General features: G+C 38.4%; 1 protein-coding gene across 1 annotated transcript; it reads left to right on the top strand.

Moving 5' to 3' along the window:
- Positions 1–14,620: 14,620 nt before the first annotated feature.
- On the top strand, positions 14,621–18,790 carry LOC147849468 (leucine--tRNA ligase, chloroplastic/mitochondrial-like). The gene is made up of 3 exons (XM_087337507.1): positions 14,621–15,045; positions 18,405–18,555; positions 18,653–18,790. The coding sequence occupies exons 1-3, from the start codon at positions 14,624–14,626 to the stop codon at positions 18,755–18,757; spliced, it is 678 nt and encodes a 225-aa protein (XP_087193633.1). The 5' UTR covers positions 14,621–14,623; the 3' UTR covers positions 18,758–18,790.
- Positions 18,791–21,801: the final 3,011 nt, after the last annotated feature.

Here is a 21,801-nt window from a genome sequence, read left to right as displayed (position 1 = left end):
ATAAAAAATTCATGTTTTACCCTACCTCTAAGAAAACCCGCAGGAATAGACCTAGGACTAAATTTTGGAAACCTTTAGCTTATACCCCTCGTACTAGTCTTAGTCTACATAACTTGTCCGCTTACACACTTAGTAAAAACGAAACACAATTATTAAACTTAGGACTAAAATACACCCCCCCCTTCCCCCCCCCCCCCACCCTCCCCTCAAAATATCCTTAAAGAATATACCAACCTTAGTAGATCACTACGCCTTAGACACTTCTTTAAAAATAATGATACTACCCCACCGAATCCCTTCAAATTACCTAACCCCAGCTGGAACCCTCCATCTAAATACCTTCCCTTAGAAACCCTTATTGAAAAATACAATAGTATCCTACAAGAACAACTACTAAACACTAAAATTAAGTATGTTAAACCCCCATACCACCTTCTCTTAGCCCTCAATAGCCTTAAGAGAAATACTAAAATCCTTATCTTACCCGCACTAGCATCAGAGGGATCGTCATAATTTGGTATGGTATGGTATGTTTGATTTGGTTTAATTTGGTATGGTATGGTATGTTTGATTTAGTTTAATTTGGTATGGTATGGTATGTTTGATTTAATTTAATTTGGTTTGGTATGCTATAGTATGTTTGATTTGGTTTAATTTGGTATGGTATGGTATGTTTGATTTAGTTTAATTTGGTTTGGTATGCTATAGTATGTTTGATTTGGTTTAAGTTGGTATGGTATGGTATGTTTGATTTAGTTGTATGGTATGCTATGGTATGTTTGATTTAGTTGTATGGTATGCTATAGTATGTTTGATTTGGTTTAATTTGCTATGGTATGGTATGGTATGTTTGATTTAGTTTAATTTGGTATGGTATGCTATAGTATGTTTGATTTGGTTTAATTTGCTATGGTATGGTATATTTGATTTAGTTTAATTTGGTATGGTATGGTATGTTTGATTTAGTTTAATTTGGTATGGTATGGTATGTTTGATTTAGTTTAATTTGGTTTGGTATGCTATAGTATGTTTGATTTGGTTTAATTTGGTATGGTATGGTATGTTTGATTTAGTTTAATTTGGTTTGGTATGGTATGGTATGTTTGATTTAGATTAATTTGGTTTGGTATGCTATAGTATGTTTGATTTGGTTTAATTTGGTATGGTATGGTATGTTTGATTTAGTTTAATTTGGTTTGGTATGCTATAGTATGTTTGATTTGGTTTAATTTGGTATGGTATGGTATGTTTGATTTAGTTTAATTTGGTTTGGTATGCTATAGTATGTTTGATTTGGTTTAATTTGGTATGGTATGGTATAGTATGTTTGATTTGGTATGATATGGTTTAATTATGCTTAATTCACTATGATATGGTTCAATTTGGTAGGATATTGGGTTGGTTGGATTGGGTTGGCAACACCTTCAATTCAATACCACAAGAATTCGTATTGGGTTGGTTGAATTGGATTGATTTGGTTTAATTTAGTATGGTTTGGTTTAATTAGGCTTAATTCACTATGATATGGTTCAATTCGGTAGGATACGGGCTGGTTGGATTGGGTTGGCAATACCTTCAATTCAATACCACAAGAATTCGCTATGTGAAAGACATGTTTCTCGAACTTCCATGTGACTCTGAGTCAAGCCAAATACCTCTCTTTTGTTTGCGCATTGCCAACATGAAAGGTGAACAATCTATATGTGTAAAGACAAAGGAATACATTCAAATAAATCCTTCGAAGATCGTAATAAAAACAATTGTAAACCATGCAGAGTTTTATGGCGGCCTAACCACATGTGTGCTAATCGTTTGCTAATTAAACAACACATTGCGAAGAAGGGGGAGGAGCTTGTTATTAAAAAGAAGAAGAAGAAAGGATTCAATGTGTCAAAACCAACCATGATGTTCACGCTTTTAGAATAGGATTGCAAATATGGGGATAATTGTTATATGACAATGTACTGTGTAAACAAACAAAGGTGAGTCATTGTGTCATCGGGGCAAGGATCAAAAACATCTAATTAATGCTTCTGTGTATGTGGCCATCACGATCATCCAGATATGTCACGACGCGACACCTAGTTTCATCATAAACAAAACCCTTGGCATAAAAACTACATAAAAACCCTAACATACCCTGAGACAGACATGCATCCACACATGCATGCACATGCACACATATAGAGAAAGAGTGAGAAAACTTGTGAAATTACTCGCAACTCTTTCATAGGACCGACTAATGGGAACACCGTTCACTTGTTGGATGAGCAAAAGGGTCTTTTGGCCACATGACACAATTAGAGGTTTCTACATATGTATGTAACTCACAATCTCTAGTTTCCGTGGGATTCGGCGGGCTCATAAAGTATATGTATGTTTGTATGTAGAAGGCTGGTGTTTATTTGCATCCAACTGATAATAAGGCTTGGTGAGGGAATCACGGTCACAACGGTGTAGGGCGCATTTCAGAGGCCAAGTGCAATTTGCACTATTAGATCTTTATCTAAAAGAGTACGGGAGTTTCCCATAGCCCGATTCTGACAACCTTTGTCATCAAAACATTAAAATTTCCACTACCAAAATAACAATTAATATAAATTTCAACCACAAAAAAACTAAAAACGTGTTTTGAAAATACTTAAAACTTCAAATTCCACACATTGCCAACCACAAAAAGTTTCTAAGGTTTGATTTTGGAGACCAAAATCTCCAAAGTTAAAGACCAAAAACATTTTGAATATTTTTTGTCATTGCATGTACTATATTATGACGATCCCTCTGATGCTAGTGCGGGTTTCACTATCCTTGATTAAGACATGCACAAGATCAGCATTAGATCAGTTCATTATTTGTCTCAAGGTAGTGTACTTGATAGTGAAACCCGCACTAGCATCAGACACATCCATTGATAAAAGGCGGTTTCTCTCGCCAACACTTATTTTGGGCAACAAGTGGGACCCCATGATTTTTTTTTGCGTGGAACTGACACAACAAATGGCGATAATGTGTTTGCGAGCCATGCCCATTTGCAACAATCAAACATTGACGGTCTCTTGCAACCACATTAAATATAACATTATACGATGCCCAACACTTATCAATGACTATGCCATTTGGCCCCACCTTAGACATCCTTGTGAATATGAAATTCAAGCAAGTTCCTAATGCACTTTGTTCATGATTTGACCCCTCATAATGAGGTTTGGGGCAAGGACAACACATAATGGCAACTCAATTTGATCTCTTTAAAATGTGGAGACGATTGCCCAAAAGTTGTTTTACGAAAATTGATCACACATTTCCAACATCCATTGATATTGAAGTATCAAGATAAATGGTCGTGGGGCAGGAGATCCATTTGAAAATGTAATCTCTCTCTTGCACATAACTGAGGTTGTCGTCCACGTTGTTGCTTTGCTTGGCAAGTTGCGTCCAAAGTAGATCAATGATCCAATACTTGCTAGAGAGAACATTTTAAAATTTCAAATATCCATTTCCAAACACTCAAAAACTTTCACAAAACCATCTACTTCTTCTTCTTCTTCACTCAACAGCAAACATAGACAGAGACACAGACACACACACTGTCTTCTTCTTCTTCTTCTTCTTCTTCTTCTTCTTCTTCAAAATGCCTTGGGCCTCTGATGCCAGAGCGTTGGCATCCTTCTTCGTTGGCCCATCTCCGCATGCTTCCAGCAGCAGGACTCCTCCATGCTCCCCCCGGCTACCTCTTCCTTCTCCTCCCCAACGCATCCACATGCGAAGATACAGAAGTTCCTTCTGCCTAACCGCCGCTTCCTCTGAACCTTCCAAAGCACACATAATCACCTCCCTCAAGGTCAATATATTTATTCTTCATGTTGTGATGTAAATAATTAAATAAATAAACATATATATGATGTATGATGTATGCGTATGATGCATGTGCATACAATGTGTATGCATGTGCATACAATGTGTATGCATGTGCATACAATGTGTATGCATGTGCATACAATGTGTATGCATGTGCATACAATGTGTATGCATGTGCATACAATGTGTATGCATGTGCATACAATGTGTATGCATGTGCATACAATGTGTATGCATGTGCATACAATGTGTATGCATGTGCATATAATATATATGCATGTGCATACAATGTGTATGCATGTGCATATAATATATATGTATATGCATATGCATACAATCTATATGCATATGCATACAATCTATATGCATATAATATATATGTATATGCATATGTATATAATGTATGTGTATGATGTATGTGTATGATGTATGTGCATACAATGTATATGCATATGCATACAATCTATATGCATATAATATATATGTATATGCATATGTATATAATGTATGTGTATGATATATGTGTATGATGTATGTGTATGATATATGTGTATGATGTATGTGTATGATGTATGTGTATGATGTATGTGTATGATGTATGTGTACAATGTATATGCATATAATATATATGTGTATGCATATGCATACAATGTATATGCATATGCATACAATGTATATGCATATGCATACAATGTATATGCATATGCATATGCATACAATGTATATGCATATGCATATGCATACAATGTATATGCATATGCATATGCATACAATGTATATGCATATGCATACAATCTATATGCATATAATATATATGTATATGCATATGTATATAATGTATGTGTATGATGTATGTGTATGATGTATGTGCATACAATGTATATGCATATAATATATATGTATATGCATATGCATATACATACAATGTATATCCATATGCATACAATGTCTATGCATATAATATATAATGTATGTGTATGATGTATGTGCATACAATGTATATGCATATGCATATACATATATATTATATGCATATCCATATGCATACAATGTCTATGCATATAATATATAATGTATGTGTATGATGTATGTGCATACAATGTATATGCATATGCATGTGCATACAATGTATATGCATATGCATATGCATACAATGTATATGCATATGCATACAATGTATATGCATATGCATACAATGTATATGCATATGCATACAATGTCTATGCATATGCATACAATGTCTATGCTGCATATGCATACAATGTCTATGCTGCATATGCATACAATGTATATGCATATGCATACAACGTCTATGCATATGCATACAATGTATATGCATATGCATACAATGTATATGCATATGCATACAATGTCTATGCATATGCATACAATGTATATGCATATAATATATAATGTATTTTTATGATGTATGTGGATGATGTATGTGCATACAATGTATATGCATATGCATATGCATACAATGTATATGCATATGCATACAATGTATATGCATATGCATACAATGTATATGCATATGCATACAATGTATATGCATATAATATATAATGTATGTGTATGATGTATGTGTACGATGTATGTGCATACAATGTATATGCATATGCATATGCATACAATGTATTTGTATATTCAATGGAAACTTCATCCGGATGTTTTAAATTCATTCCTGAACTTCTCTCGCAGACTGTTTGTTCTAGTATGGAGAGTGCAATAGAAGAGTCAGAGGTCTTCGAATTGACGGCAATCTCGCCTCTGGATGGGTGCTACGGTGGGCAGCAGCTGAAGAAGCTAAGGTCCTATCTGAGTCAGTACGGTTTGATCCGTTACCGAGTGCTTGTCGAGGTTTGATATTCCTCACCTTTCTTCTGGCTCTTTCAATACATCACAATATTGTAGACACATATGTACATATATGTGAATGTGTATACATATACATCTACATCTACATCTACATCTACATATACATATACATATACATATACATAATACACACACATACATATACACAATACGCACGCAAAGATGTATGCGATATAAAATACATAGTTAAACACAGAAATACACACATTAACTACTTATTTTCCTGCATTTGCAATTCTATCAAGGTCTGAGACATATGCATGAAAATAATATTGAAAATAAACAACAATATTATTTGGTCATCTATCAGATAGTTTGTGTGTTGTGGGATCATTTAGAGTGTTGGCATAGCAAATCTTGCAGGTGCAGTGGCTATTGAAGCTGTCTCAAATTCCTGAAGTTGAACAAGTGCCTTTATTTAGTGAAGATGCTCGACTATTTTTGGAGAGTATCGCTTTGAATTTCAGCCTGGCTGATGCCCGTGCTGTCAAGGGTGTTGAAAGAGTTACCAATCATGATGTAAAGGCCGTCGAGTATGTCTTAAAGGACAAATGCCGCTCACATCCTGAACTTGAGAAGGTACATGGTAGTAGCGTCAAGGTTGACTCCAAGAAAAAGTACATTTCTCTTTGATGGAAGGAATTTTAAGATCAAAATATGCCTGACTTTTTGCTTACTCCTCAAATGCCCTTGTTCTATCATTGAGAATTATATGCACTAATTGAGCAAATACATGGTCGATTCTTCCGTTTTGCCTCTGTATCAAGGGTCGCTCATAATGTTTTCCGAAATCTAATTAATGTGTCCTCTGCCTGTGGCACTAGGTGTTGGAGTTCATACCTTTTGCATGTACATCAGAGGAGATCAATAATCTAGCACGTGGATTGATGTTGCAACATTCTGTACACATAATACTTCTCCCAATTATGGCAGAACTTATCGAGTCGCTTCGTTCACTTCCTCGTGAGTATAGTGACATAGCAATGCTCTCTCGAACACATGGTCAGGTAAACAACCGATGCACCTGAAGTTGACATTTGAGAAGTAGTACTACCTGTGTGAAATTGATTTTATTCTGACTTGTAAAGAATGCTGACTCTCACTCATACAGTTGGGGTGTGTGGAAGCTGTTGCTTCCCACAGATTATGAATAATGTATAATAGTATAATTAAAAGTAACGTGATTTATATAATGGTTTATACAAGCGTGTAATATTTTTTCAATGCATGTAACAGCCTGCATCGCCTACTACTCTTGGAAAAGAGATGGCAAACATTTGTTACAGGCTCGAGCAACAATATCTGAAAATTTCTGCCACCAAGTTTCGAGGAAAGATTGCAGGAGCCGATGGGAATTACAATGCTCATGTTGTTGCATATCCTAACGTTAAGTGGGAAGTTATTGCAGAAGCTTTTGTCTCCTCGCTAGGCTTGGATTTCAATCCTTTTGTCGCTCAGGTCTAGAAGCTTTTGTTAAGCATTTAGTTCAAGTGTCTTCTACGAAGATTCAGTCTCTTTTGCTTGACTTAATTCCACGTTGTATTTGCCAGATTGAACCACATGATGACATTGCAGAACTGTTCGATTCTATTTCACGGTTCAACAATATTCTTCTTGCTTTTCATAGGGATATCTGCAGCTACATCTCTATAGGCTATTTGAAGCAGGTATATAATTATCCTTTAATATTATACCCTTCAGGGCATATGACTATATATTTGAAATTGCTTCTCTAATTTCATCCTATTACTGTAGTTAAAGGCCTCTATGGTACATTAAACCCGCGACTTAATTTTCTGCTTTTGGATTGTGTAGCGTGTCAAAGCTGGTGAAGTTGGTTCTTCAACTATGCCACACAAAGTAAATCCTATTGATTTTGAAAATAGTGAAGGAAATCTCGGACTTGCTAATGCTATTTCGTCACACTTCAGCTCAAAGCTGCCCGTCCCAAGGTGGCAGGTAAATTCTAGCCAATAAGAATTAGAAACAAAGGGAAATACTTATGGACTAAAATATGCCATGCTTGCATATCATATTGACAGCGAGACGTGTCAGACTCGTTTGTCCTTGATTATCTTGGATATGCTTTTGCTTACTCAGTCATTGCATATGAAAGCACACTCAGGGGCATCGGCAAGCTTCAGGTACTCCATTTTCACAGAACAATGTCGTTTTAATGCATTAGCAGAATGTGCATTGCTACCTTATGTATATGCTTGTTAGTGATGTGTCACTTGCACTTGGGTAGAAATTTGGAAACCCTAGAAAGTTCTACTAAGATCAAGTTACATGGTTGTTCCATCATACACGTGTGTGTATGATACATTGCATCGTAAGAAACCGTTAAGTGCTTGGGTATGTGCTACCATTGTCTGAACTAGTAAAGATGTGTTTTTTGTTGCCTGTTTTTATTTCTCATATGAAGAGTTCTATGATCCCCCGTGGATTTATATCATCTTGTTCATTGCATTTGAGCGTGTGTTCCTGAATGATATCAAATTTATTTGTAGGTGGAGCAAATGAATGATGATAAGGAGAAATGGCATTTACATAAAGAGGTTAAAGCAGATTCAACTTAGTCGGGAAATTACTAAAAAGAGCAATGAATGACATGGATGTGAAATAAAGGAGTTACAGCCAGATGGAAAAACTCTTTAGGCCTAGCCAAGGATGCTGATTTGGCTTCGTAAGAAACCTAGAGGATTTTTTAAGATTCATTACTTTTCTGTAGCCATTTATAAGACAAAGTAGGTGTGTAAACGGTATAAGCTCAAACTATTGCATAAATTTGAAAGAAACCCCACTTATGGTATGGTATGTTTGATTTAGTTTAATTTGGTTTGGTATGCTATAGTATGTTTGATTTGGTTTAAGTTGGTATGGTATGGTATGTTTGATTTAGTTGTATGGTATGCTATAGTATGTTTGATTTGGTTTAATTTGCTATGGTATGGTATGTTTGATTTAGTTGTATGGTATGCTATAGTATGTTTGATTTGGTTTAATTTGCTATGGTATGGTATGGTATGTTTGATTTAGTTTAATTTGGTATGGTATGCTATAGTATGTTTGATTTGGTTTAATTTGCTATGGTATGGTATGTTTGATTTAGTTTAATTTGGTTTGGTATGCTATAGTATGTTTGATTTGGTTTAATTTGGTATGGTATGGTATGTTTGATTTAGTTTAACTTAGTTGGGAAATTACTAAAAAGAGCAATGAATGACATGGATGTGAAATAAAGGAGTTACAGCCAGATGGAAAAACTCTTTAGGCCTAGCCAAGGATGCTGATTTGGCTTCGTAAGAAACCTAGAGGATTTTTTAAGATTCATTACTTTTCTGTAGCCATTTATAAGACAAAGTAGGTGTGTAAACGGTATAAGCTCAAACTATTGCATAAATTTGAAAGAAACCCCACTTATGTACATTATGGATATCTGATGGTATTGTTCACCACAACCAATAATGCAAGAAAGCTAGTTGCATGAAGCAGTTGGTCGGAAGTAGCATGCCCAAATCTAAACATAAAACAAAGGGAAAGAGAAAAAGATTGATTTAGCTTGCAATACCACTAAATACTTTGAAAGGAAATCGGAAATAGAGTTCCATTCACCCTTATATACTTGCAATTTGTCAAGATGATTTAACTTACTAAAACGTTGTTCCAGAAACAAAAAACGTGAGTAAATGGCAAAATAACCTGTTGTCTTTCAAACAAACATTCCAGAAATCAAAGTTTGAACTTTGAATCTAGGTAGCTTCTAAATCAGGATAAATGTCTTTACAAATCAACGTCATTGGAAGACAGAAGAATCAGGTCTTTCTTAAGAAGAAGTAAACATGAAAACAGAAGAACTGGATCCTGTTTACGAGGAAATTGTTGAGCGGCAAGCTCAACCGGAGCCGGATTCGTATGCCGGTGAGCAAAAAGCCGATAAGCATGGGAGCCGGTTAACCGGATCCATCAGTAACCGGAAGCCTAGTAATCTACGGTATTACTAGGTAGTTATTGTCTTGGAGTGAGTGTTAGATGCTCGTGTGAGCATTGAAGTACACGGTACTTCTGTCAGTCCCATGAGGACTTGTATAAATAGCGTTGATGAGCGTGTTGTATGTACAGAGTGTTGATATAATTTTGAATATAGTTTTACGTTCTGCTCTCTCTGTCTCTCCCGTGTACTCTCTCACTCTATGTATCTTCTATTTTCTCTGTTCTTTCTATCGCTTCCGCAAGTGATCTTCTACATGGTATTAGATCGAGAGGGTTGAGAACCTCTGCAATCGACATTTACTTTCGAAGAGCAAACCCTAACAGGTCGTAAGAACAGTAGACAGAAAAAGACATGGACAGAGTTATGGCAAGTTCGATTCCCACAGAGAAACTCGACCGGACCAACTACGCGTCCTGGTCATACAAAATGCATCAGTACCTACTGGGGCATGGGTATTGGAGTTTTGTGGAAGGAACGAATGAAGTAGCGCCAGAACCTGCACACAAGGACTTTCGGGTATGGGAGCAAGGAGCGAGCCGAGTACTGTACTGCCTCGCGTCCTTTGTGCATGACCAGATGCTCGGCTACATTAGGGATGCAAAGACGCCGAAGGAAGCCTGGGAAAATCTGCGTAAGGTTTTCGCCGCAAGTACCACAACCCGTAAGTTGCAGCTCCGGCAAGAGCTGAACAACATCCGACAGAGAGACATGTCGGTCACGGACTATACCACCAAAGTAAAAGAGATTTGTGACGCACTCGGGTCTATCAACGTGACAGTGGATGAACACGAGATGGTACAAATCTGCCTTGGTGGTCTAGCGAAAAGGTACAGGCCGATGCGGACAACGATCTGTACCTGGGAGAAACCACCGTCCTTCTTCGACTTGCAATCGATGATGATGGTCGAAGAAAACCACGTGAGTGAGTCTCGGACCACTCAATCGGACAGTCGGATGCTGTACATGGAGGCTGATAGACCCCGTGGGCGTGGGGGAAGAGGTGGGTCGGCACGCAATGGAAGCGGCCGGCAAGAGCAGGAACGAAGGCACAATGAGCGTGCCGATAGCATTTCCGGGACTTCCACGAGCAAGGGGAGTCAAGGCGGTGCCGAAATCCACCCCCATCAAACCGCGCATCCACCGGTCTGCTCCAGAGGCAGGTAGATACGGGAGAAAGCCGGCTCGTCATCCGTCGTTGTCCGATTCTTCGCCGGGCCCCAACCGATCGTCGTCGCTCTCCTCGCTCCGGCTCATCTTCATTCCGCTTCTTGAACGCCTTGATCCGCTTCCCGGCCACCAGCACCGCTAAGCGTGTTCCGTCGAGTTCTGGGAGGTGATACGTGTCGTTGCCGTTCGCGCTCGTCACCGTATAAGGCCCGAACCACCTCCTTGCAAATTTACGCTTCGCCTTATGCTGGTTATCGAGGCTGCTGTCGTAAACCAGCACCCAATCGCCTTCCTCGATCTTCTTGGGTCGTAGCCGGTGCGTCTGGTTGAACCGGAACTTGTTTCGTTCCCTCGCCGCACGCAGCTTCTCCTTCACCCTCTGTACGTCCTCTAGCCTCCGCTCGAGCTGTCGAATTGGCGCCGCCAACAGCTCCTCCCGGCTTATCTCGTCCTTCCAGTCTACCGCCGCCCACGAAGAGATCGTCCGCTCTACCGACATGATAGGCTTCTGCCCGTACATCAGTTTTGTCGGCATGAACCCCGTAGTCGAACTGTGCGTAGTTCGGTCCGCCCATAGTGCGTAAGGGAGGAGCCGCGGCCAATTCCCGACCTGCCCTTCACAAGCACGTACTAATGCCTTCACGATAGACCCGTGACCACGTTCCACTTTCCCGTTCGCCTCCGGATTGTAAGCCGTAGTGAGGGAGAGTTTTACCCCTAGTCGGTCGAACAACTCCTCAGCTTCCTGTGCTTCCAGCTCTCCCCGATCCGCCACGATTTTCCTTCCTTTCCCTTCTTATTCCCTTCCTTAATTTTCACCTTCTCACCATCTTATATTTACTTACTTATAATTACATACCCTATCACTCATTCATTTCCCCTTATCACCATATCCCACTCACTCATCTGTCTTATCACCCTATCAATCTTCCTATCACCAACTCATTTCCCCCTTTATCACCACCCCCCCTATCATCAAGATCTTCCACCTTAAATCCTTACAGCCTTCCATCTATTTACACTCTTATTACACCCCACTCACTATGATTATACTTTCCCTCTTTCTCCTCCCTTCCCCATTCTCAACATCCTATATAAACCACCATTTGTATTTCCATGACCTTTTGCACTGATGAGGTCTAAGCGAGCGAAACTAGTTTGCTGCATAAGGTCTTTCCTTTCATTTTAATGAAAACTTCTTGAGTCTCTCTCTCTCTCTCTCTCTCTCTCTCTCTCTCTCTCTCTCTCTCTCTCTCTCTCTCTGTGTGTGTGCTTAGAATATCTTCTTTGACTATTACATTATCTACTATATCACAAAGTCGCCCGCACTCCTTGCTACAACCGAACGGTTAATAACAGAAAAGGCTAGATCGTATTTTCTATGGAGGGCTTCATATTCATTTCACTCAACATCCCACATGTTGTGAGTCAAGATTACACGTCCTTGACACCCATTTCTGCAAATAAGACACAAACCACAACCCCACTTGCAAGCATCACGCCTAACACATTGTTTTTCATCATTTGGAACCTACATTAGTAAATTTTTTGCTTAAGGACGTTCCTCTCATTGACGGACCCCTCCACCGACAATTGTCATCCTCATCTTCACATTGTGAAACTCAAGCTCTAATTATTCATCCAAAGCTTCAATGCCAATTGTTTTTATGGCCAATTATTGGTTCAAGCTCAATGGCACACTCCCGGAATATGTGGACAAAATGGAATGAGGACAACAACAAACATTTTGTTGTTCCTCTTGCTTATTACCATGAGCTTTTTGAACTACCCCTCATCACACATCTCTCGCACTTTTACCTTGAAGTTCCATTGAACAACAAATTGATATGCTCTTATACCCAATGTTGTATGTTGACAACCAACAACTTGATTGATAATTGTGTCCCTAGAGTTGGGTCAAGCTCATTAGGTTCAAAACTTCCTTTTGAAGCCCCCCGATAAATAACCACCTTGGAGGGTTAACCTTAATTAGATGGTTGCGTCATTGATAAATTGTTCAACCGACTCTTGGCTACATATCCACCAGTCCCAACTTCTATCCTCTTCCACATAGATGAACATGGTAAGATTTTCACAATGCTCACCAAAGGTGTGCTTCACTCTCAACTAGTCAACTTTTCGATGTGATGCCCATGGTTGGGCATTTTGTGTGGATCATGGCATACTTCGTTGACAATCACCTCCAACAATTCACTTCCTCTCACTCCTATGTCTCCTACCCAATGCAAATGATTTTTTAAGAGAATATCTTCTACTAATTAGAGACAACCCATGATGGAGTTTCACCTTCAAAATTTAATAAGAGGCATTGCCAAACACCAAATGTTTGCCATGTGTATCTTCGTGACTTTGAGTTTATGATAACACTTTGATTGTCTTGCCCTACTTTCCTTTCAACAAGACACATTATTCGCCACCATGTTTTAGCTTTTGAATGTTCCACAATCTCCCCTTAAATTCCTTCGCATGCAATTGTGTCCCTTGTAAATATCTCCCCAACTTCAACAAATCTCTTATAGGCACACAATATATCTTAAAAAGCTCAAGATAAATCATACATTCATTCATACCTGTGTATCCTTGCTTGCTTGGTTGTTATTTTACGTTATATATCGTTCCTTGCTCAATAATTTGAAGCATCTTGTTTCTAACATAGGCGTTGGAGGTTTGAAATCTCACAAGCCAAGATACTGATTCACATATTCTTTGTTCCAACACCCCACGCGCTATGCATTCTTTGATATATATTGGATCATCCCACCCATTTCCTAGTCCACAATGTCAACGAGTTTCCACCTACACATGCATGCATACGATGCGCTTTTGTATAACACCCAAGTAAGATATTGAAACAAGTGGTTAGTTTGCCATATGTTTGAATGTCTGTTCACATAGTCACCATCCCCAAATCAAGGACACCATGATTTCCTCAAAGGATCTTATTGGAGAGGATCACGATGATAGTTTGGAGACACCTGTTTCGTGTCCAAATGATAAACTTGAGCTTTGATTTCTTGTCATCTGGGAGTTGACGCAAGGAGAGTTGGAGCAAATGTTATCGATCGGGCATACCAAGCTTTGTCATTGGATGGGCTAGTAGTAGTGTTGTATATGAGCGCAAAGAGTGAAACACTATTTGTCATTACTAAAATTGCCTCCAAAGTGTCATTGGTGAGCTCTCGAGGTCGATAATGCATCACAAGTGTTGTTAGATGTGGATGTTGCATCACCACCAACATAGGACATCCATCATGTTCTATTGTTATGGGGAGATGGATGGACTCCTTTGTGGTTGCCCCAATTGTTGTCCATGCATAAAAGAGTTGATAGTTGTGTCAATAATTATTGACACAACTATCAACTCTTTTATGTCAATAATTATTGATAGTTGTGTCAATAAAAGAGCCGCACTAACGAGTTTGGTTGATTCTTGTGTGTGATTGCCCGCCCACTTGCATTCGAAATGGTTCTCTTGTAAAACTTCTTAATAACTCCCTTGACTAGATACTAGATAGATAAGAAAGAAATGAAGAATGTATGTACATATGTATGTTCATGTATTTTGGTCTGCGTGACCGACCGACCACACAGAGATGATGATGATGATTTTGATGATGATGATATATGTACATAGATATATGAATAATGAATGAATTAATGTCCACGAGTGAGTGAGCAGCTATGGCTATGGCTATGGCTATGGCTATGGCTATGGCTATGGCGAGCAGTAGTATCCCAGCTTGGCAGCACCTGCAGGAAGGCGGCATGTTGAGCTCCTCCCTCAACTGCTGCACCTCTTTCCTCCTCAGGCGTCCCCTTTGCTGCCTCAATATCCTCTCACGACCTTGCAAGGCCACAACTAGCTGCAACTTGTTGTTCCAGCAGTTCGGTGGGAGAAGAAGAAGGACGTCAAGCCGCACTCTCTTCTGTAGCATCGCCACTTCCTCAACTGACGCCGAAAGTGGCCCAACTACTCCATTGCTTCCTCTCAGAAAAGCTTATCCCTTCCATGTCATCGAACAGAAATGGCAACATTTCTGGGAAGCCAACCAGACGTTCCACACTCCTGACACCGTCGACACTTCAAAGCCTAAATTCTATGTCCTCGACATGTTCCCCTATCCTAGGTATACACTCAGTCCTCATTCCCTCCAATTAGACACACTAACAAAATCTCTGGTAAACTTATGTCGAGATGCATCGGGTAATCCTCCTCCGAGAATGATATAGGATACATATGGGAGCTCACTTGCAGACAACATATGGGGGGATCACTGGGCTAGTGGAGTTTCATTGCTTTTCACAGAGGAGTTAGAACCTCTGACCCACATTTTTCATAGAGATGAGACTGGTCAATTCATGTGGGTCAGGCTGAGAGCAGATGGGGCACTTCTACCTTGTACATTGCTTTTTAAGTAGTGGCCTTTTATTTTGCAGATCTGCTTCTGCTTTCTTTAATCTTTTCTATGTGTGAAACCCCATATTTGTTTTTGGTTTCTATATCTTTGCCTTTAAGTATTTCAGAAAACTTTCGTTCTATCTTCTAGTTCTTACAAAGGTGATAGATGCTGTGGCCTAGATGACAAGACAATTTGCTATTGCCCAATCTATTTAACCCCATTCAAGTGTCCTGGCCAAGACTCCACATGTGTAGCCAACTGATTGACTTGTAGCATTGAGTGATGGAGAAAAATCAAGCTGTAATGGCCCTTCGTCGATAAGCTGTTGTGGCTGTGTTGTTGTCCGTCAACAACTTCTCACTATGTCTCTTGAATTCTTGTGAGAACAATCCTAAACACACTTGACCTTCTGTACTGGGTCAAAGCTTTGTTTAAAAAGGCAATGGTATCTCCCTCCTTTTTTTAAAACTAAAAACCAAAGCCATGACTAACTTAATGCTTTCCAATTTCACTCCCAATGGCGTAATTGGCAGATTTATTCTTCAATAGATTTGCATGCATATTTTCCTATCTCAATCTCTAACTGATTTGAAGAAGTCTTGAGCTACCCTATCACACTACAAATGCTTCCCTCTGTCTCTTGAGTTCTAGTAAGAAAAGACCTAGGCACCGTTGGTCCTAATATTCCATTACCTTACGTAGCGGGCCAAAGCCTTGTTTAAAGAGGCAATGGCATCTCCCTCTGATTTCATAAAAGACACTACAGTGTCAAACATAGCGTGCTTCGGATTCCACTCCTTGATGACATAATTGGCAAATTCTTTCTTCTAGAGGTATTCGTGTATATCTTCCTACTGTAATTGGCAAAGACGTTGGATACAGGTAGCATCTTCTCTATTATAAAGGCAAAGGCAAATAGAATGCATCTCCTAACATTAATAAATCTTCTTCAAAACCAACCAACAATCCAGCCCATAAAGATCTTACTTATCGCCATTGGGATAATTAAGTCCACATCCAACCTGATTGCTAGAAAATGAAAGGGATGATTCCACAAAGCCATCCTCAACCAACCCTAGGTTTGTATTGTGATCAAACACTAGATGTACTGCCAAAGAAACAACTTTCTTAGGGTGTCATCTTTAATTCTTCCCCTATGACTAGCTGAAGTGTATCCTCTCTTGATCATTGGATTATGGAGAGTGCTTGCACAAGTCATATGACTCTTGACAGGTCTATCTTGTGTTATATTCGACCTCACAGCTCACACATTTCTATTGCAGATGCCTCAAGTCCCGAGGCCTCACACATGAGTAATGTATTTTTGAATTCTCTTTCTGGTCAACAAACAACTATGATTCAAAATGTATTATCTGTACCTTGTCTTTCATCTAACCTACTGTTGGTGCTTGAGGCTTCATCCATGGGTAATGCATTTTGAATTTTCCTTCTAGTCAACAAAATGTATAATCTGAATAACTCTTAAGTTGGAGATGACATCAACAACCTACAAATTTCCACCAGTGATAAAAAGGAAATGGACTTGTGTCACCGTCACGGCTCCAACAGCTCATTACCATCCTCCAAGTCTCATCTACTATAACATCTGCATTGAAGTTATGTCGTAGTAGCTCAAGAAGATCCGTAGCTGTTGTGTGCTTGCTTTTGGGCATCACAACTATGACTCTCGTCATCCCAAATGGTGCATGGCCTTCCTCATTCAAATTTCTTCAATACCTCATGTGTGGCTTGTGCACATGGGAAGCACCACTGAGAACCATTTCTCTCTCAAGCAACTTATTGTGCCACATCCATTTTGGAGCTAGTCTGAGTTCACATACCTTCAACCAAATTTGAAGCACTCTCTAGGTTTCAAGAATGGGTGTCTCTAGTTGAAACAAAGACCTTCAAGAAGGTTAACAAAATCAGAGCTAACAATGGTGGTGAATTTATTTCATGTTCTGTTAGTATCTTTTCTTGGCAACAAGGTATTGCTTGTCAGTTTTCTGTCCCCAATTCTCCACAACAAAATTAGTAGTAGAAAGGAAGAACAAGACAGTTAAGAAATGGTGAGAGTGTTGTCTCAATCTGATCTTTCTCTCCATTTTTGGGTGAAGCTATCGACACAGCTGTCTATATCATCAACTATTCTCCTACTAAGGCACTTGCTGAAATGATCCTTGAAGAGGCATTTACAGGTCACAAATTCTTAGTTTCTCATCTTTGGGTGTTTGAATCTGATGAATATGTTCATATTTCAGATACTACACTTACTAAATTTGAATCCAAGAGTAAGAAATGCAAGTTTCTTGGGTATAGCAAGTAATCTATGGCAATGTGGCTGGCTTCTTTAACAAGGCACTTCCTAAGGACACAATTGATCAGCCCTTTATTCATCTCAAATTAGGAGCACCATTCTGGAGCCGAGGTGGTGGAGGATGACAGCCTTAGAACTAATCTTTCCCTTCTGCACACACGCACACTACACATTTCTCTCTCTAGATTCACTTTATTCCATCAATTATCTCATTTGACTTTCTAATCCTGCCAGTACTTCATTACAACATTTACTACATTGTTTTTTCTCCCCACTACTTTACGACTTTTACTCATTATGCTCCTAGGCACATGTTATCCCCTTTCATAAATGTATCAGTTACAAACCCCACTCTATTTAAAGGCTTTGAGGCTCACTAAGAAATATAGTTGCTTTTTAGTATAATTTTCTCTGTTTGTGCTAGGCTCTTTGGCACCCTACTACTGTCATAACAGTTTCCTCAATAATTATTTTGATTTGTTTTTCCCAAAGACGAGAAAACATTTTGTTCCCAAAGATTTCTGTTCAGTTTATAGACTATTTTGGCCTCTTAAAATATGTTATATAGCTTTCTTTCTTTCTACTATGGTGTTTAGTGTGGGATATCTAAGTTTATTAATGCTTGATGATTTGCATTGTCATGAATGTTCGATAATGGGGCAGGTCTTCATGTTGGACACTCTTTCTTTCTTTCTACTCTGGTGTTTGATTATGTTATGTTTTGGTTTATCAACCCTTAATGATTTACATGGTCATGACTGTTTAACAGTGGATCAGGTCTTCATGTTGGACACCCTGAAGGTTATACAGCCACTGATATTATTGCAAGGTACAAACGCATGCAAGGGTTTAATGTTCTTCATCCAATGGGAATGGGTTGGGATGCTTTTGGATTACCTGCTGAACAATATGCAATTGAGGTAAAATGAAAGGTCATTGTTTGTGATATATAAGCCATTTGTTCAATTATGAGCATTTGCACATATGGTAATATATATATTTTATAATACTTGTTAGACAGGAGCTCATCCAAGTTTGACAACAAAACGTAATATCAGCAGGTTCCGCAAGCAGGTAGAACTACCTTGGCTTTGGCTTTTTTGTTATACTTATTCTATTTAATCCTTCATATTTTCTTCAACTGAAATGAGTGAGATGAGGTAATGTGTATGAACTACAATGTGGTACACATGGATGGAAAATCATGTTGTACCACTAAGGCAATAGAATAGATATTTTATTGTCCATGAGGAAGTGAATTTTGACGTATGGCCCATGGGATCAAATCAACATATCATGTTGTATGTGACTCCTTCCTAAGAAGGGGGGTTATTACGTTGGAGTAAAAACTCTAGATGTGAAAATAATGCACGCATATTTATGCTCAACATTGTTGATGGACATTTGAGTATGAGACTTACATTATCATACCCGTCTAACAAGTCATCATATTTCTCGTGAATTACCTTATACACTGAGCATGGGATAAGTATGTAACTGATTCAGCCTCCTCAGGTTTTATTGCATACCTTGCATATCTACATATTTGGGTGATGGATGCCATGATGCTACATCAACACTTAACTTGTGTGAGCAAGTTTGAAGAGTGTTAATGTTCTCTGGGCTCATGGGGATAGTGAGATGTGATAGGATACATTCTGGCATTTTTACCCTGTATTGGTGACAAAATTGGGTTAATATTTGCAATATTCCAATTTCGACATTTTAGCATCTTGCCACTTCATCCTTACTGCCTCTAGTAATCTATCCGTGCTGATCACATGCTTCATAGCATCACTTGAGAGCACCAACAGATCTTTTACTACCCATCTCATAAACCATTTCATCATGTCAAGCATCCAACTAGATAAGAAGATTTTGCTCTTCTTGGTTTGTGTACCTTGCATCCTATGTTCCAGCTTGTTTTGGCAATTTATGGCCAGGCATATTCTTGGCTTTTGTGATATACTTGAATACTCTTTGCATGGCTTGTACCTCTATAGATCACTTGTTTCTAATAGCTTGTCAAGTTATAATTTATGGATTTTATCTAGTTCATTCCATGCACTAAGTGAGATAGTGCCACCTCACACTCTCACTCCATAACACAACATTTGGACCAACATAGCATTGAATAACATTATCTCACTTCCCATCTTCGAGTATCACTTTGGTTGCATTGATTCTCAAACATATAATAACTATTCTAGCACACTTGAAGCCTAGACTCATAGCATACATTCTATCTATTTGTCGATGGAACTTTAATACATTCCAGCACACTTGTCATAGCATACATAGATATTTGATGCTTTGCACCACTTGTTTTGGTTCTAACTTCTCTCTTGCATGTAAAGTGGGGTAATGTCTGAGTTGTATCACCTTTATTGCCATCATTAACAATAGTCCATTGATTTGACAAAATGTATCCAAATACATCAAGTACGTATTGCATATCATCCAAAGTATATTGGAATAAAACTCTTGGGATTAAGGGCCCTTTAGGTTTCTCTAACTAAACTAGAAAAATGTTTTTATATTATTTAATATTTTCTATTTTATGTTAAAGTTGTACAGTCTCGTTTTCAGAACTGTACTACAACTTCTAAAAGAATATTCTATACTTTGAATGAGATACTTGGACAAGATTCCCACTCAGCATAGAATAGGTATTTATGAGGCCATGACTTAGCTGTCCCATCAGCATTTAAAGCACCTTTTCTAAAAGCATATTCTATGTATCTTGGATAGCGCATATATATATATGTGTGTGTGCACTCCTATCTTGTATGTTTTTTCAATGGTAGGCTTTTATTTTGTAAAAATACTTCTACTTCTTTAATCCCTCCTATGTGTTAAACCCCATAATTGTTTTAGTTTCTATATCTCTACCTTTAGATATTTCAGAAAACTGTCATTCTGTCTTCTAGTTCTTTACAAAAACATCATTAGCATATAGGAGAGCTCATGTATGAGTTTTAGGCCATCCGATTCTTTTTCTTTTGCAACCTTACTTTACTATTTTTTCAATTTTAACGATGTATAGACCAAAGAGTGTAAGAGAGAATGGATACCCTTGCTTGATACCCATGATGCTCAAAACGTAGTTTGGCAAACCACTATCTACTTTCAATTTGCACTTAACTTGCTCATATAGGTTACTAGTGGGATATCGATGCATAGACCAAAGAGTGTGGGAGAGAGTGGACACCCTTGCTTTGACCCCTATTTTGCTCAAAAAGTAGTTTGAGAAACTACTATCCATTTTCAATTGGCAACTTGCTCATACAATTGTGCTACAACTGCTCTATACACTAATGACATTCTTATCTCTATCATTCTTTTCCCAAGCTCACTCCCTGGTATAGTGTCAAAGGCTTTCTTGAAGTCCACAAAACAACAATATAGCGTTTTCCTTTGAAGTTGAATTTTTACCATAATAAGTTTTAGTTAACGAAATGATCAACAGTTAAATGTTTTGGTCTATGAAGGGAAAATGGTATATGTAGGAAACCTGAGAAACAGATGATAATGCCAAGTTTTTATGCAACCGATGATAATGCAATAGTTAATCGTAAAGGAAGGGTCTCATGTCTGGAGAATAGGCACAATAATGGGGGGTGTACCCTGAGTCTCAATAAACCCTCACACATAGTTCTATTAAACATCAAGTACAATCAGTGTGTGTTCATGTGTCCAGCATGTAAGATGACTGGAATCTTAAATTTTTTGAAAGTACTCTCTCTGGATCCATTGGGGAAAACAGCAAACAGTAATAATTTTACTAGGCTCCAGATTTCCAAAGGATTAGAGTGAGCTCTCCCATGTAAGAGTTTTTAGATCTCTCTCATGTACACCCCACATGTCTCCTACATAGCTTACCATTAGTTGAGGGCGCTTTCAACGATTTTAATCCGTAGCCAGATTACATCTGTAATCAGCTTTTCATAGATCCCTTTTTTGCATTTAATAGACAAGTTTTGTTAATATCAGCATTATTGGTTTACCCATTAATTTAACAGACGTTCAACATTTAAGTTCTTGTTGCCTACAGGTATGTTTGATTTGGTTTAATTTGGTATGGTATGGTATGTTTGATTTAGTTTAATTTGGTTTGGTATGGTATGGTATGTTTGATTTAGTTTAATTTGGTTTGGTATGCTATA

The sequence above is a fragment of the Azolla caroliniana genome, unplaced genomic scaffold (assembly GCF_043228905.1).
Source record: "Azolla caroliniana isolate FFs.n. ecotype wild unplaced genomic scaffold, voAzoCaro1.0.p SCAF_53, whole genome shotgun sequence".
NCBI lineage: Eukaryota > Viridiplantae > Streptophyta > Polypodiopsida > Salviniales > Salviniaceae > Azolla > Azolla caroliniana.
The sequence above is the reverse complement of the archived record's forward strand: the minus strand, read 5'-3'. Positions and strand labels throughout refer to the sequence as shown.

Excerpts from the sequence above, each read along its gene's own strand:
- LOC147849468 (XM_087337507.1), top strand. The coding sequence starts at position 14,624 with ATGGCTATGGCTATGGCGAGCAGTAGTATCCCAGCTTGGCAGCACCTG. Across the intron at positions 15,046-18,404 it reads GACATGTTCCCCTATCCTAG|TGGATCAGGTCTTCATGTTG; the intron begins GTATACACTCAG and ends ACTGTTTAACAG. Across the intron at positions 18,556-18,652 it reads CTGAACAATATGCAATTGAG|ACAGGAGCTCATCCAAGTTT; the intron begins GTAAAATGAAAG and ends AATACTTGTTAG.